Here is an 18,482-nt window from a genome sequence, read left to right as displayed (position 1 = left end):
AAACGAGCTTACAGTCTATAGGAGGTGGGGTATAAAACACATTAGGACAGGGAAAAAGAAGTCAAATTAGCTGGGAGTGGAGAAGAGCTGGAGGAGAGAGCAAGAGGCAGGTATGTCAGGTAGAGGTTAGTCTGGGAGGCCATAGGCTTTCCTAAAGAAATTAGTTTTAAGGCACTTCTTAAATGATTGAAGACTAGGGGAGAGTCTGATGGTGGTTAGCAGGCTATTCCATAGGACGGAAAAGTCCTGCAAGCGCGAGTTGGCCGTACGGGTACAAGCGGCGGACAGAAGGTGGTCACGGGCAGAGTGGAGGGACCGAGAAGGGGCATACCTATGGATCTGTGAGGAGATATAAGAGGGGCTAAGATTATTCAGTGCTTTATAGGTATGGGTTAGCACTTTGAATTGACTCCTATAGGATACAGGAAGCCAATGTAAGGACTGACAGAGGGGTGAGGTGTGAGAGGACCGACTAGAGAGGAAAATCAGTCTGGCGGCAGCATTCATTACAGACTGTAGCGGGGCAATACGGCTATTGGGAAGATCAATTAGGAGAGAGTTACAATAGTGCATTCAAGAGATTACTAGAGTATGGACAAGTTCTTTAATAGCATCTTGTGTAAGAAAGGGGCGGATGTGGGCGATGTTTTTGAGGTGGAATTGGCATGTTTTGACAACAGACCGGATGTGAGGCTCAAAGGTGAGGCCAGAATCAAAAGTAACACCAAGACAACGTGCTTGTAAGGATGGGATGGGCTGATATGGGTACCACCAATCTGAAGGGAGAACGAGAGAGGAGGATTAATATTAGGAGGAGGAAAGACAAGAAGTTCTGTTTTGGAAAGATTCAGTTTCAGAAAGCGGGAGGACATCCAATCAGAGATAGAAGAAAGGCAAGAGGTGACATGTTGCAGGACATCAGGGGAGAGGTCGGGGAGGAGAGATATATCTGGGTGTCATCAGCGTACAGGTGGTATTTGAATCCAAAAGAGGTAATAAGCTTGCCAAGAGAGGCAGTGTAAAGAAAAAATAGAAGAGGACCAAGGACAGAGCCTTGAGGGACTCCAACTGAGACAGGACGAACGGTGGAGGTATCATTAGAAAGGGAGAAGCTAAATGAGCATTGGGAGAGATAGGAGGAAAACCATGAGAGGACAGAGTCACAGAGACCGAGTGATTGAAAAATTTGGAGAAGGAGAACATGATCAACAGTGTCAAAAGCAGCGGAGAGGTCAAGACGAATAAATATGGAGTAGTGACCTTTGGATTTAGCTGTGATAAGGTCATTAGTGACTTTGATAAGGGCAGTCTCAGTAGAGTGGAGGGGGTGGAAGCCGGACTGAAGAGGGTTGAGGAAGCAGGCCAGACAGGTGAAGACTAGTCTTTCAAGAAGCTTTGAGGAAAAAGGGAGCAGGGGTATAGGACGATAGTTAGAGGGAGAGGATGGGTCGAGACATGTTTTTTTTAAGATGGGTACTACAGTAGCATGTTTCCGGACAGCAGGAACAGTGCCAGAAGAAAGAGAGCATTTGAAGATGTGTGTTAAGGAGGGCACAAGGCAAGAAGAGAGAGATCTAATAAGGTGAGACGGGACAGGATCAAGCGGGCAAGTGGTGGGGCGAGAGGAAAGGATAAGTGCAGCCACCTCTTGTTCAGTAGCCTGGGAGAAGGTCGGAAGGGTTGGAGAGGCATGATCCAGGGGAGGTTGAAAAGGTGAGGGGCAAGGTGGTGAGAATTCTTTCCTTATCTGTTCATGCAAACCTGATAGCATTGGTAGAAATCTGAAGGGCCAGCACGGAGACCAGCATGCAAACATATCTTTAAAATACCTACAGGGGATTAGGCAGGGGAACACTATTGTGTTAGGAATACTTGTTTGAAATGCTGCACACCCAGAGTAATCTGCACATTTGTGACCAGCTTCTACCCTTGCAGGCAGTGCTGATTAAAAAACATTTGGAGTATCCCTTTAATTTGAAATTCACTTTGAAATCCGTTTGAGTTCCAGACAATTCTCACTTTAGTGAATAGCCATGTACGTAGGGTTTTTTTTGTGCATTTTTGAAATGTATTTATTAAACAATGAGCTATGTTCACAACTGAATTGTCATGTTTATGTTAAGATGGCTCAGTAGCTATTGAATTATCAAAATAACAGCAAGCAGAGTGAACACATGGCTTGATATAAATCAATATACTACAGGGCTGCCCAATAGCTAGAACCCAGATGTTGTAGAACGACAATTCCCATGATGCTTTACATGCCTTTAGAATGGCAAAGCATCGTGTGAGTTGTAGTTCTACAACATCTGGCAATCTACCTATTGGGTAGCGCTTTAGTATATTGATTTATATCAAGCCATATGTTCACTCTGCTTGCTGTTATTTTGAGTGGTCGGTTTGCCGTAGATAACTATTTTAGGGAGCCCCAAAATGTGGGTTCCTGTCTGTGTTTCTCTAGAACAGAGCTAATGTTGGAAGCTGGCTGAGCATCATGGGATATGTGGGATATGTGACACACACATACACACACACTCTTTCACACCTGCAGAGCCGTGCGTGGACAGGACATCACTGCTCTACTACACATGGTGTGTAATATAGTCCTAAAAGAAGCTGCTTCAATGTACATCATAAAACAACGACTATAATTGTATTTAATTTCTTGTAAACTATGTTCGTTTCCAGCACACTGGGTTTAATCATTAACATCAGAAAAATGTCCATTGCTTTTTCCACCAGCACGAAATGTATATATATTCATATATGCGTATACTGATATGGTTTGTCTAATGTTTTATTATCCCATAATGTGATCGGCACAGGAGGGAGAGAGGAGGGCCTGATGAAAAACTCAAGCCTCTCAGGTGAATAGCATTCTGCTTCCAGCCATTCACATTGTGTGTGTTAAAAAGGAATACTTTAACCCAAGGCTACTGGCGTTTGATGAACTGAAACTTGCTTTGGCTCTTTAAAAAAGTCATTGGAGTTACAGTTTGTCAATACGTGGAAAAAAGACTCACATCTAGGCCAAGATTTAATTATTTTGGATCAGCTTTTCTAATGATTAATATTTTTTTTATTTAAATACATTAATATATTTTATGTATTTTTATATTTTTGATATATTAATATTGTGAAAAATAAATAAAAGCTTATTTAGAAATATTAAATTGAGGCTTTAGGCCTTGATTCAATTCTGTTGCATAAGCTTTTAAAAAGATCACGATTTGCTAGAAAAACCTTTCTAAATATTTATCTGCACAGATTTCCATAGACATAAAAAGGTAGCTTATGTACATATATCATTTGGAACGTTTTTTTTCTAATAGATTGCAATAATTAGAAAATCTTACCCGAAGGAATTAAATGGAGTACTTATTCAGCACAAAGCCTTGGTATGCTGTGCATACCTCTCTGCATTGAAGGGGTTAATGGTAATTCTTTATAAGCGTATCATTGTTCATGTCATATGTTGATTGTGTGACATTTGTGCTTTACATTTGTTTGAATCTATACATCTAAACATATACATATGTATAAAAATAGATGGTTACCAATAGATATCTGGATTCCTTGTTTTTCATACAGATGGCTATGAATTGGTATCTGGATATATTGCACTCCATGTTTATTTAGCACCATTTCAAAATGTATTTATTATGTAATTCTATGTAATTGATGTAATAATATGTGTTTCTTTTCATAACCAACAGATTTTTTTCCCCATATATCCACTTGTATTATATATTAAGGTGCCAATATTTACTTGGCGTGCTTATATGCAATATTCGTTTCAAATCTAGTTTTTATTTACAAGAATTTTGTGATTTTTTTTGTTTTTTTTGTTTTTATGGAAAAGTACCAAGGCTATGAATAGACATGGAGTGCTCTATCCATCTTTCTGTCTGATGGGCTACTGTAAGACTGTCATGTTCACAGATGATGGAGCAGATACTGGCCTTTGCTAATTTCTTCAGGGAAGTAGATAGTATGGCTGATATTCAAACTATGATTCCTTGTGTAAGTCGTGCAATACAGCTGGTTATGTAAACTGCATGTTTCCCGGACCTCTCTGTGATACAGACTCTCACAGCATGATGGAGTTCAGTTTTCCTCCATAAACTCAGACTCAAACTGCAGAATAACTTTTAATGTATGCTTTGGATACATCTTAAATGTTCACTTTTATATTTGTGCCAAAACATCTTCCATCTACAACACATAGCTCAGTTCCAAGCTAAATGTGGACTGGAATATCAGATATCCAACTCTAAGTAACATCAATAAATGTATAATGTAAAAATATTCACATTTCTCTTTTTTAACCTCTTCACCCCTTTCCACAAACATTGTTTTAAAGCAGGCCTGTCCAACCTGCGGCCCCCAGATGTTTCTGAACTACAACTCCCATGATTCTTTCAATTAAACAGATAGCCAGGGAATCATGGGAGTTGTAGTTCAGCAACATCTGGGGGTTGGACAGCCCTGTTTTAAAGACTTGGGGGATATCCAGGGAGCTATAGGCACATCTACCTCACCCCCAAATGATTCATATCACATATGATAAATGGAATTATATGCTGTGCTCACTGTTTATGGATGTCCCATTCATGTTTAGTAGCTATATAGGAGTAAAATTAAGTAAGCTTCAGGCAAGTACATTTTGTAATCTGTATCATTTTTGGTGATTCCATAATCAAATAAATACTTAAATGGGATTTTGTCATCCACATGTAAAGTGACAGACAGACCAATGCTAGAAACTACACACTATAGGTCTCAAGTAGATAACACCACACTATTATCTATAGTCATTGCTGTAATAAATGTAGACTACTAACTCTGAGAAGGTTAGCTGAGCATCACAGGACTAAAGTCCATAGTAAATGTTGCGTCAAGGGTTGTCAGTTCTAGATAATTACCATGTTGTGGTGACATTTCTTATAATCCTATTCATACAGCATGCTTCCAGACTGTTTGTACCTTGGGGAAGTAGTCATTTAGGGGAATATTGTGCCCACATATCCACGCTTTCTAACAATATTTAACTTCAATATTAAGAACCTTCTCTGCGAGGTCAGTTAATGTGTTTTATTTCTGTACTTCATTCTACAGACATGTTCACTAAATTGTGTGCTGACAAATGACTTGAAACATTCAAATCAAATTTGGCACTTTCTAAAAAACTTCTCAGCTTCACTAAGTTATATCCACCCCCCCCCCCCCCCCTGTTTCCCCCCGCTCCCCCAAGCATGCTGTTGTGGTATAAATGAATATCAGTTATTCACTAAAGTATGAATTGTCTCAAATCCACAGTGAATTTCAAATTTGAACCAGAAAATGTAAAATTCACTTTGAATTCACTGTGAGTTCCTGGCAAATAACACTTTAAGGAATAAGTATGTCAGTTGTCACTAACTGTTTTGTGAATAACCTCTAGTGCTTTTATTATGCAGGTCATGTAACATTAGGGTACTGTGTTATTTTGATCCCTATGACCTGGATATATCACTGTCAAAGACCTGTACCCAGGCTTTTTTTTAGGTAATTACTCTTGGGATAAAAGGATTAAGTTAAACAGCGCCAGGTATATCTTTATCACCCCCTAATGGTGACAGGGAGCTATTGGCAATTCTTTAGAACTGCTGTGTTCATGCTGATTTGGAATGAGAAGCAAAACATTTTACGCTCTGTAGTTCAGTGAACATCATGCCAATTCCATGGCTTAAGCTAAAAATCATAATGGATATTATACGAGCCTACGGTTTACGAATAATAACTTTAAATCCACTAAATGGAGTTGTTAACATTTCTGTACATGAAATGTTTTTGTTTTTTTAATGTATGAAATGTGTCGCATTTTCTGCTTCTGTTCTAAAGCTTTTAGTTTTCTATGTCCTTGTTCTTCTCACTATTATTTTGCTTTCCCTTTGCTGCTCCTGCTGCTCCTCTTGCGTTCTCTGCTTTCTGCTTATGGTAATAGCACGCAGTCCTCTAGAGAATTCTGTGCCCTGCCTGGCAAGCCGCATGTCGGATGATGACTTCCGAGTGCAGCGGAGCCCCAGCATGGGATGGCTCAGTAAGTCTGAAATCATTGTTTGTCCTTCAATCAAAGCTGATGATAATGACATTAAATGTGACAGAAGTAACGACGCTGTAACAATATGTGTTTATGTATGTAGCTATAAAATGAGTGATCCAAATGGGGTTGTGCCAGCATAATTAAAAAGGTTAACAAAAATGACGCATGTGTAATAAAAACAATTCACATGGAATAGGGTACTGGTTGTTCTGGTGTGTAGCCGAAACCTCAGGGAGAATTCGGCAAAGACTTCCCTTTAAATCTGTAGCAACTTGAAGAACCTGTTCCCCTATTTGGATGCAAATAGAAGCACTCAAATAGAGCTGAATATAAAAAAAAAAAAAAAAGATAAAAAGTTGAGAAAACAAGCAAACCGCAGCTAATGTTTCTACCATTTCCATTCATTCTTATGGGTAGTTTTCTTTTCCAACTAATTTTGAGCTCAAATATGTTATATGGTTATAGCTGATGTTTAGGTGATTAGCAATATATACAAATTAAAAGCTTTTGTGGCTATTTAAAAGCACCTATTTTGAATGAAAATAACAGGGATTTGGTAATACTATATGGGGTTAATATGCTATGATTATCACCTTCTTAAAGTACCCACACATTTGTTGGTTTTAAAAAGAAAAATGTTTTTTTTTTTTTTTTTTTTTTTTACTTGGATTAGTTGAGTATATGGTTTTTGACACGGACCTAAATAATTTCCATAACTTTATGAACAATTCATCAGCAATTAGCTCAATGGTCCATCACTCCATTGTAATGTAGTATATAAATATTCATTAGACTCTTCCTAATGAGAAATGAATTGCTCCCATTGGGGATCCAATGGAATGATTCTTGCTGTAGGAGAGTTTGTTACAATATATCAAACAACAGCTATCATCGAAAGCAGAAGCGAAAGGCAATGTGTCGACTCAAATTCTTTATCAAACCATTACCTTTTGCTTCCAATAAAGTCTGCATTGGTTGTTACTTATGTGCCCGGACCATTCTCTTTTTTTCTGGACCGGATTTGTCCCAATGTCTGACATCGTTATCCACACACAGGAACCCGATAACAAGTGTCTTGCATAGCCATTTTAGTCATTGAAATATATCTAGACTGGTGTTGATTTCAAAGACTATCAATGGTGAAAATTATTACTAATCAACATATTGTACAGAGCTTTGGCGTGCTTTTCACATGACCCACAGCTGGCAACCCAAATACATTTAAACAATATATTTTTGAAGCAGTTTTTCACATTTTCCACCCTGTTTGCTATAGTGTAAAGCAATACGCTTTTTTTTATTAACAAAATGAATACCTACTTGTAGCATTGAGAGCTGCTTTACATTTACAGCCAAAGTAATGTCATTGGCACAAAACACTCATAATGTAATTTAGCTTCGCTCAATCTCCATCAGGCTCTCAAGAATTTGTTTAGAAGCATAAACTCACCCACCTCCAATTCAAATCCAATACATAACTCTTCAATTTAAAATATAATATGTCATCAAGCAGTCTAATTAGCATTTTGTGAATTGTGAGTCCTAAGGAATCTTAAAAAGAAGTTGAATTGTGTCCTGTACTTTAAGTACCGCTGATTCATAGGCAGGTGATCAGTGTATACCCAATGCTTTTATTGAAGTGTTTAGTTGGAATCAAACCAACAATGGGGAAGGAGACAGAGGAATAACGGCTTGCGTCATACGTCTGTTCTCTTCTTCACTGCTTCTCCCATTTGTCTCAGTAGGATAACAGGTACAAAAGCAATAATTAGTATTTGGGGGAGCACAAGTGGGTATTTTATGTGTTTTTGATAGCTTTAGAGGTGGGCGGATAGAGGACTCCTAGTGACTATTTCAATTATAAAAAAAAAAAAAATAATCTTAAAAATACTTTTACAAGATTTCTAAACATTTGTTCCTATTCTTAAAGTGTTGGCAGTGATAATTATATTTATGGATGTCATTATTATTTGTATGTATATGAAAATGTAAAAGTTGCAAAATGCCAAGATTAAGATGCTTATTTCTATAAATTAAAGCTGAACAAGTTTTTAATGTAACATTTTCACAGCTTGATGGTTGCATTTTACAGCGGGAAAAGAAAGGAATATGTTATTTGGTGAGCACTTTAATTACGAGTGCCATTAAATATACATTGCTTTAGTGTTGAAACCATTAGAAATGGTTTGTGCTTTGTTTAGCATACAGCATTATGTTTAGTCATTCAGTAATCAGTATTGGAGCATGTCTTTATTAATACGGTAACTACCAAACTGTGTTCTTTTATTCTCAAAAATGACCGTTCTAAATAAACCTTTTGTATTCTGTTTCCTAACAGCATAGGTAGTAGAAAACCTTTAACTATTACAGTTGTGTTATACTTTGTGTTACAAGTTAACTCATAAAGTGATTGCATTTAAAGTTGGAAGGTTAATTTAAGGTAAATTAATGAAAATGAATACACCATAGTCTTATATATAATTTATATATTATATATAATATATTATAGAAATATTGAGATATATATATATATAATATATTAATATGTTACATATAATTAAATGTGGAATAACGTTTTGTAAAGATACACAAGCATGGTGGATTTAACTGACAAATGATGTCATTCACATCCTGTTCTAGACTTAAAGTAACACTCCAAGCACCATAATAACTTCAGCATGCTGCAATGGTTATGATGTCAGTAGTGCCCTGGAACCCTCCTCCTTTTAAATAGTCAGACTTTTTTGTAACATGTCTTACCTAGGGGTCTGCTGGGGGCTGCTCCTCGTCTCCCCTCTAAAGTCAGGAGAAGCGGAGACTCCTGCTTGAGAGTTTCCATTAGCTCTTCTGAGCTAAGCCTAGGGTACAATAGTGGTTATAGTGTTTAGAGTGCTCCTTTAAAATAAAAAAATGTTTGCTTTGCCTATCATATACTGGTAACTTATGTGTAGACTGAAGACAGTGAGAGTAACATTACAAAAATGCAAAATGTTATGTTGGTTCCTCATTAAAATTAAAACATGTGAAGGGGTCAAACATAAATGAGGCTTCAAACGCCTCTTTTTTTATTTTAGGCTTGCCAGCTCTTGATCGTTGGTGTAGGTATAGTTGATTTTAGTATTGAAAAATTGTACAATTTGGTTTGAAATGACTGTGTCCTCTAATTTGGAGCTTCCTGTTGTAGGTGTCCATGAGATCTTGTGGTGCTCTCATTGCATTATTTTATTGTTTGCACAGTTTTTTCTCCATTCAGCTAATTCTGTTAATGCTCTACAGATAATTATTAATAATGGTATTATAATGCAATCCATTTCTTTAGCTAACCTTGATTTAAATGTCGTTATCTCAGGTTCTCACCATGGCAGTTTTTCTTCCAACAAATGATCTACACAACCTACATATATTCCTTTACAATATGATTGCCAAAATGGTAGAGCTCCAGATGTTGGAGAATAACCTCTCCCAAGGTGCTTTTCCAGCATGTAGAATGGCACAGCATCATGGAAGTTGTAGGTCTAAAATAAATGGGGATTTACCTTTTGGGCACCTCTGATTTACAGTGTTATATCCATATGTTTTCTTTGCACATGAAGAAACAATATGGAAAGATGTGCCGCAAATTTCCAGCATGTTTTACCAAGAAATATGGAAGCTTACAAGCTAGAGGTTTCTCGATTATGGACTAACACCATTCTTTGTTTTTACAGGCAGTCCAACAATGACCCATAGGGATCTGACATCCTCCAGCCTTAATGACATCTCAGATAAGCCAGACAAAGATCAAGTAAGTTTTCATATATATTTCGTAATGTAATGCTTCGTCCTTAAAAAAAACAATCCAAGCATCAGCTCGCTTTGGTGATTATTAATTCAGGGAGATCATGACAAACTAATCTTATTGATTTTTTTGATTGGGTAACTAAAATTATAGATCAGGGTGGTGCAGTAGACATTGCTTACCTAGATTTCAGTAAGGCTTTTGACACTGTTGCACATAGAAGGCTTATCAATAAACTTGAATATTTAAGTTTGGATTCCAATATTGTTTAATGGGTAAGGCAGTGGCTGAGTGACAGGCAACAGAGGGTTGTAGTCAATGGAGTATATTCGAAGCTTGGGCTTGTCACCAGTGGGGTACCTCAGGGATCTGTACTTGGACCCATTCTCTTTAATATTTTTAGTAGATATTGCAGAAGGTCTTCATGGTAAGGTATGTATTTTTGCTGATGATACTAAGATATGTAACAGGGTTGATGTTCCAGGAGGGATAAGCCAAATGGCTAATGATTTAGGTAAACTAGAAAAATGGTCAGAGTTGTGGCAACTGACATTTAATGTGGATAAGTGCAAGATAATGCATCTTGGACGTAAAAACCCAAGGGCAGAGTACAGAATATTTGATAGAGTCCTAACCTCAACATCTGAGGAAAGGGATTTAGGGGTGATTATTTCTGATGACTTAAAGGTAGGCAGACAATATAATAGAGCAGCGGGAAATGCTAGCAGAATGCTTGGTTGTATAGGGAGAGGTATTAGCAGTAGAAAGAGGGAAGTGCTCATGCCATTGTACAGAACACTGGTGAGACCTCACTTGGAGTATTGTACGCAGTACTGGAGACCGTATCTTTAGAAGGATATTGATACCTTAGAGAGAGTTCAGAGAAGGGATACTAAACTGGTTCATGGATTTCAGGATAAAACTTACCAGGAAAGGTTAAAGGATCTTCTTAACATTTATAGCTTGGAGGAAAGACGAGACAGGGGGGATATGATAGAAACATTTAAATACATAAAGGGAATCAACACCGTAAAGGAGGAGACTATATTTAAAATAAGAAAAACTACCACAACAAGAGGAAATTAAAGGAGCAAATGTTTAAAAATAACATCAGGAAGTATTACTTTACCGAGAGGGTAGTGGATGCATGGAATAGCCTTCCAGCTGAAGTGGTAGAGGTTAACACAGTAAAGGAGTTTAAGCATGCGTGGGATAGGCATAAGGCTATCCTAACTATAAGATAAGGCCAGGGACTAATGAAAGTATTTAGAAAACTGGGCAGACTAGATGGGCCGAATGGTTCTTATCTGCCATCACATTCTATGTTTCTATGTTTAACTGCCCTGATGCCCTCCCAGGTTAAGTAGTAAGTTGTAAAACCATTTGCGAACATTTGACATCTAACCTGGTGTCCGCCAGACTCCTGTCGCTTCCTACCTTGCTGTTGGAAGGTTATGTTGAGCTAAGCCAATGGTGGTCATTGACTCCGCAGATCCACAGAAGGTTTGACTCTGGTGGTTTGACTCTAGAAGAGTGCCAGGGTACACCCTAGACTTTAAAGGGACACTATAGCCACCCATTTTTTATCTTATTGAAGTGGTCTGGGTGCAATGTCTCCTTCACCTTATCCCTGCAATGCAGTATTGCAGGGGTAAGCCTGCCTCTAGTGGCTGTCTACCAGAAAGCCACTAGAGGTGCTTCCTGCTGCTTCACAGAATTTGACATGCTTCACATTGTAGTAATGTGCGTGGCAGGTATTTTCATCTAGAGTGTTGGAGGCAGAGGACGTGATGCAGTCTGGTTACTTTACACATTGTTTACATTATTATTAAATAATAGATGTGCAGTAGGTGGACTAACAAATAAGTAGCAGCATCAGGATAAAATGTATGCACAGGAAGAAAACATTGTGAGAACCTTGCTCGAACAAGCTTACATTTTAGGGATTGGAACAAATGACTACTGGTGTGATTAGACCCTCACTTTTTCTATTGAATTTGGGACACACCAAACTAATGATTAAATGGCTGACAATCCTCTTTTCTTTAAAAAATAATTTTTATTAAGCAAAGGTTACATACTAGTGCATGGGCCAACTAGGGTACTGCTGGTCCTCTTATGGGTGGAGGATACATAGAACTAATGGCTTGCTCCTAGAGGGCAGATATTTGGTCCTAGTAATTTGATACTCCAAGAGCCATTATTATTCAACCTTTAAAGCAGGATTGGACAAAGAGATTGAGTAAAGTAAGCATAACTGCTGCACTGACTTCACCATTGAAAGTTGGGAGCCTTAGGACCTCATTTTGGTTGATTTAGCACCCCAGCCCCTCTTCCAGGTGATGGAAGGGAATTTGGCATGTGGACTTCCCTCTGATATTATGGAGGTCCCGAATCACCTAACAAATGTAATTGTGTGTTTATTGTTGTTAGGCAGGGATATGGAATGCTGCTGCATAGACACTTATGTTGCAGCTGTTACCCTTATGTTAATGGGTTAATCAGGCAGCTATTGGGAACTTTTACATAAGAGGGGCTGCATCGTCAATGGGTATAAGGGTGCACCCTGGATCTCCCTAGAAATGTGAATATACTTTAAATGTACCATATAAAAAAAGCTTGTTTGAGCAGCTCATTCTTCACTTTTAAATATCCAATTGCTAGAATTGTAAAGAACTGCGAAATATGTTGGCTCTATATAAATCATAATAATAACTCATACGACTGAGCCAGTATTTTATTTTGGAGCAGTTAATATTGGATAGGTGTGATTAGAGGTGACTTCACCTTCACCGGGAGAAGCAGCTGCTCAGTGACTGTTTTCCTTAATCGGATTATATCCCTAAGTACCCAGGGCCTCATGTACAGCCACTGACAGAGCAAAGCTACAGCACTCACACAGAACTGTATACACTGTTTATGGAAGAATAGTGCTTTCGATATAAACTCTAGATTGAACATTCTGATCACTTATAGAACAGCAATCACATGCATCTATCATTTATTAATGTTTAATAGACAATGCCCCCATATTACTAAACCTGATGAGTGAAACATACTTTATGAAGGACAGTCCTTATTTGGTCCCAAATCACTCTGTTGTTTTTTTTATATCCTTGTCTCTGTCTTTTACACTTGGGTAAATTTAATTGTCCCTTTCATCTGTCGATTAGTGTTCCACAATGATTACAGCTGATGATAACCACTGCTTATTTATTAGTGCCCTTTATATTCTTAAACCTATGTTAATTTTTAAGAAGAAAATAGTCTCTATTTAATCAGTATGGAAGTCGATTTTCCAAACACCACAACGCATGGCTTAGTAAATAGGCCCCTAAGTTATATACTTTGAAAAATGATTTTCTTCACATTCACCAAATACTTTCCCATTTATATCACTCTTATATTCCTGTAAGACTTTGCACACTCTAATAGAGTTATAATAGAGTGCCCCCGCAGATAATATCGCTATAATCCTCTACTTTAATTTCATTAACCTGCTGGCAGCAAAGGATATGTTTTCCACTTTCGATTGAAGTAGGCTTGTGTTAGTTGGAACTTAGCTTAAAATAAGTAAAAAAACAAATGCAAGCTATTGTAGAAAAAGTCATCCTGGTTGTGAAAAACAAATGTTTTGTTAAATATAATGGTGATTATGTATAAATATTTGTGGAACTTCAAACCCCACTTAGTTTTGTATTAAAACAGTGAAATTGCTTTTACAAAATCTTATTGATTTTACTGTTACCGATTTTCTTTTCTTTTTCTACATGCTCTATTTTCTGTTGTATAAAACAGAAATTTTAGCACTTTTTGCATTTATCGCAGTCATAAAAAGCCTGCAACTATGGCAATGGCTGTAATGTTTTTTTTTTTTATGGACTCAAGTAAGGGTCCATTTGCACTTCTGTTTCATACATTGAGAGCACCAACATTCTGAACAAAAATAAAAAGTTTGAATGGACACTGTGGCACCATAACCACTTCTAATGATTGAAGTGTTTACGGTGCCAGGAGTCTGTGGGCACTGGGCCCTGCGTAGCTGCTAATGTTTCACACACCATGTTCACAAAGATGCTTGGTCCACGGGAGCCTGCAGCCCTGCCTTCAATTACAATATGGCAAATGCAATACCTGCTTCTGCTTCGTGCCATGCCAATTTATACTTGGGATTGAGGCGGAGATTGGCTGAGAATGCTCAGCTGACACTCTCAGACCATAACTGTCAACTATCCCTGGTATGGATCGATAACTCCTCCCCTACCATCTCATCATCTAAACAGTAAGTAAACCATTGATGCAGGATTAATAGCCCATGGCCTCCACGCACCATAAATAATTCAATCAGTTGATGTGGTTATGGTACCTGCAGTGTCCATTTAAACAGACAGTTTAAAAAGTTGATGATGCATTCACTGAAGGTCAAATGGGTCAGATCAAAGTTTTTCAAGTCAAATTTTAAGTTGCAGAACTTTCCCTTTTCTAAGAATTAATAGATGCCTTTCTCATATTTTGCTGTGTATATTTTGACTGTTGGCTGACACCGGTGTTCAATCAATTTTTACATTTTGATAAATGTTACTCAACATGTGGAGGACGTGACAGTAGATCTGAGATTATCACTGTAGTGCACCTCTAGGCGTTTAGAATAGCCACCAGAATAGTTAACATTGAATGATTTGTTTTTGTTTGTATTCCAGCCTTTACAATAAGTACGCTGTAATTTAGAACACATATTTATGTCTTTTTTTTAATCAGAACATAAATAATGTGGTACACTCATAATGGTGTTATGCAGGAACTAACAACTTTTTTTATGACCATTCTATTTAAGTCACAGCACATAACTCAATTAGTCTTTTTTATTGACTTTGCTTAATAGACTGCAAGAAAACCGATAAGCGGCTAATTACTGCAACACTCGTATGAGAAAGCAGTAAAAATCCACACCCTCCAGCAAAAATACATTTTTGTGTTCACTTTTTGGATAAGTCAAGCTTTATTAAAATGGGGCAGTATAGCAGTCTAAGTATTGTATCCAGTGCAGCCCACTCTAGTGGTTATGGTGCAAACAGGCTGCTGCTGTAAGTTTTGTGTCAATGTTTTTTTGAGGGGTTTGAAAAGAAAATTAAATAAATTGAGTTTTCCCAGGTACCTGAGAACCCGTATTGTTAAGACAGAATTTAAACGTATCAATTTTGGCCATATTTGCACTCAGTGTATAATTGCACTCCTATTATGTACCCACCCTATCACTGCACTCCAGATATGGACAGCATTCCACATTAGTATTCTGATATGCAAGGAGACATTACATGATGTCTGTTGTTTTAGCACAGACACTGATGTTTAATAGCCTTGCCATGGAATATGGCATAATAGTATTTATATTTAGTTTTTCATTATTTCTTTGAATAAAAGTATTTACATCATGGTTGATGTCAGTTTAAAGGGCATTTCAGACAAAATAAATCCTTTACCATTCTACGTGCTGGAAAATCCCGCTAGCCACTATCATGCTTAATAGGAAATCTGGTCCTGGTCGGCCACTAGAGAGACTTCCGAGCCGTTAGGTGACTCTTGGTCGTCTGACTGACACTGGACGTCCTCACGCTATGCATGAGGACACCCAGCATCATTATGCTTTCCTATAGAGGAAGTACTAATGTGAGCGCGGTAATTGCGGCGCCTGAACCAGCGTAGAGGGAAAGCAACTTGGCTTTCCTGGCACTATGGTTTCCCTTTAACTTGTATAAATGGGCAGAATAATGTTTATAGTGAAAGGAATCGGGGCATACCATACATATGTATATATACATCCACATATAGATTTACTTACATGACCGTCTACTAACAGCTTGACTTGCTTTGTGTAAAATACACACACAATAAAGTGCATTCATTTATGTACTATTGTCTTCATAGTGTATTCCACAAAGCATATTCCCTGCACACAAGGGTTACGGTGACTAGATCTACAAGGGTTAACATTAACCAACACAATGCATGCAACAAGAGTTCAGGCAGCTTCCTTCTTTTCTCTAGGTAGATAGATAAAAATACCCAGCATCGTAAGTTCAAACCACTTCTATTTTTTTTAACTTGAATATTTTATTCGGATCAATTTTGCAGCATGCAATTTGTTACCTGTTGTGTCATTCTTTTCTGTATTATGGCAGACCATAATAGTACTGTACATTAGTGCCAGCTTTATTGTTTGGAAGTTACACATTCAATCTCAGGCAGCTCAGTGTATTAGTTTTTTTTTTTTCTTGAATGTTAATTGCTTCTGTAGATCACACACTTTTTGGTGTACCATATGTTTTAGTGATGTACAATAGAAAATACAATGAGTAGGCATTCAATTGATTTTGTATTAGCCCTCACTGGTTCCTGTGGTTGTTTTGTAGAATTCTGTGTGGCGTAGTTAGCAGTATTTTATGTGCCCTCCATTCATAGAGAGAGCTGTAATTAATTATATATGGGTATGTTAGAACAGTGACACTCCATTTGTATGCCGTGAATGTGAAATGGAGTCTCTCACAGCTCAGGAAACGAGCTTGGCATTTGCTGGAAGAGGTTGAATTCATTTACACTGAAGTTTTGTCTAGTCCAACAAAAATGTCTTGAAAACATCCTCTTTTTAAGTTGTTGTGTGTTTGAAGGACGTTTTATTTGCCCTGATACTTGATTGATGACTCTATATAGGATTCCTTGCCCTTTCACAGTATATATTCTGTTTCTCACAGGAGTGACTTCAGTTAATAATACAGTGAACCTTGACAACGTAATGAAATTTGGTGGGTTTATTCAGCTAATTGTAAAAATGGGGGATTTAAAAAATAACTTGCAAAATCCAGGCCGATATAGCTGAATTGTAAAAAATGTCTAGAATTTTTCCATTCAGATCATTCTGGCCTAACTACACGAGTCTGTGGTCTGCATTCTTTCATTTAGTTTCTAGTTAATAGTTATCAACATCCCCCACCCCTGGGATAATTTCTACAGTGCAATATTTGGATCTGTACACTGCTTCTTCGAAAGAATGCAGTCACAAATATTAATCAAAAACGTAAATGATTGTAAATAATTTAAGGAATATGACTAGGCTGACTAAGCAATTCGTTGTGGTAAATAAATATCATGGATCTTTAAATTGTAATCCAGTCATAACTCATTCAATCTGTGACAGCGTTTAGCATGCCACCGTAAATCGAGCCGAATGACGGTAGATATTCACATTCATACTGCAGGTTTTAGGTGTGCATACAGATGAAATTGTACACAGCAAGAGTCAGAAAAGAATGAGGCTGCTTAGATAAATGACACTGCAATGTGTGGATAACATTGTAAGATTTCAACGCTAAAATCATTTACATCTGAAATATAAAAAATACATTCTCGTATTCCCTGGCCGAGGGGATTGTTTATTTTTCCATAGAACAAATGTCCAAAGCGGAGATAGCTTTTTGCCATATCCCTGTCATTGCATTTAAATGGTACTGATATTTGGGATAATGATCAACTTATTTCAGGCAGATCAGGGCCCATAGGCCACAAACAAGGTGGCAAACCATACTCTTTCACTATGTGCTCTATTGGAATAGAACACATGATCTATTAGTTGAAATGTCAATATCTTTGTACCATAATTCTCCCTGGCACACTCATGTAGACTCTGACATCTTGATTAAAAAAAATCATACAACTTGGCATCACTTCCAGTAAGTTGTACAGGGACATGTGCACTTTGGGTTCAGTACCAGAGGGGATTAAACTATGCTATGGCTGTTCCAGGGCATCCAGACCTATAATTTAAATAAATGAAACCTTTTCAAAATATAAAATACATTATAAGGTATAAAACAATATTGTATTTAATCCAAGCTAAATGTAATTCATCTATGTGGTAGTGCCTTAATCTTGCATATGATAGTTCCTCTCTCAGAGAAACAGCAAGTCCTGGGTTTCCTAGTGTGTGATTATTCCTTGATACATTTTAGAGATAAGATCAGTAGACTGTACTCAGTGTAGAATATTGCTCTTTATTGCAGAACTGACTTTGATCCATAAATAAAGCACTTTCACAGGGTCTCAGATAAATAGGATGCATGTTAAAATAAAATATATTTTTCTTCACGTGAACGACATTCTTGTTTTATATCATGTTTGTATTGGATACAAAATGAATACGATAATTTTGGTAAAGATTCCTGAGTTAGACTATTTAATTTTATTTTTTTTGTAGCAAGCAGGGTCCAACATGTGCCAGATAAAATCCATATACACAGGCATTGGCTCTCATGGACAGGCAGCATAATAATTACTTAATCATTTAATTAACTCATAGAGAAATGTGGACCAGGGCAAGCTGGGTGCAAATTTGGGGCAATAATTTAATGTTTTAGAATTTCAATTAGAATGCGCAATCTGATTGCTCCAAATTGAGGACTTTGTACTAGAATTGCTCAAGAGGTACAATTGACTTTAAAGGGACACTCAAAGCGCCATAACAACCCATTGTAGGGCTTGTAGTGCCAGGAGTACCTGGGCACTAGCCCACAAAAAAAATGCACATTTTAGAATTGTTTGAAAACTTATTTGGGTCTCACAGGCACC

At 37.4% G+C, this 18,482-nt stretch overlaps 1 protein-coding gene across 3 annotated transcripts in view; it reads left to right on the top strand.

The window, feature by feature from the left end:
- SLC4A4 (solute carrier family 4 member 4) overlaps nucleotides 1-18,482 on the top strand; it is a 237,617-nt gene that overhangs the window by 161,077 nt on the left and 58,058 nt on the right. For all 3 annotated transcript variants that reach the window (XM_063458670.1, XM_063458672.1, XM_063458671.1), the window contains exon 7: nucleotides 9,793-9,869. In XM_063458670.1, the coding sequence (XP_063314740.1) occupies nucleotides 9,793-9,869 (77 nt within the window). The remainder of the gene's footprint in view (nucleotides 1-9,792; nucleotides 9,870-18,482) is intronic.

The sequence above is a fragment of the Pelobates fuscus genome, chromosome 6 (assembly GCF_036172605.1).
Source record: "Pelobates fuscus isolate aPelFus1 chromosome 6, aPelFus1.pri, whole genome shotgun sequence".
Classification (NCBI taxonomy): domain Eukaryota; kingdom Metazoa; phylum Chordata; class Amphibia; order Anura; family Pelobatidae; genus Pelobates; species Pelobates fuscus.
This window is presented reverse-complemented; position numbering and strand designations above follow the sequence as displayed.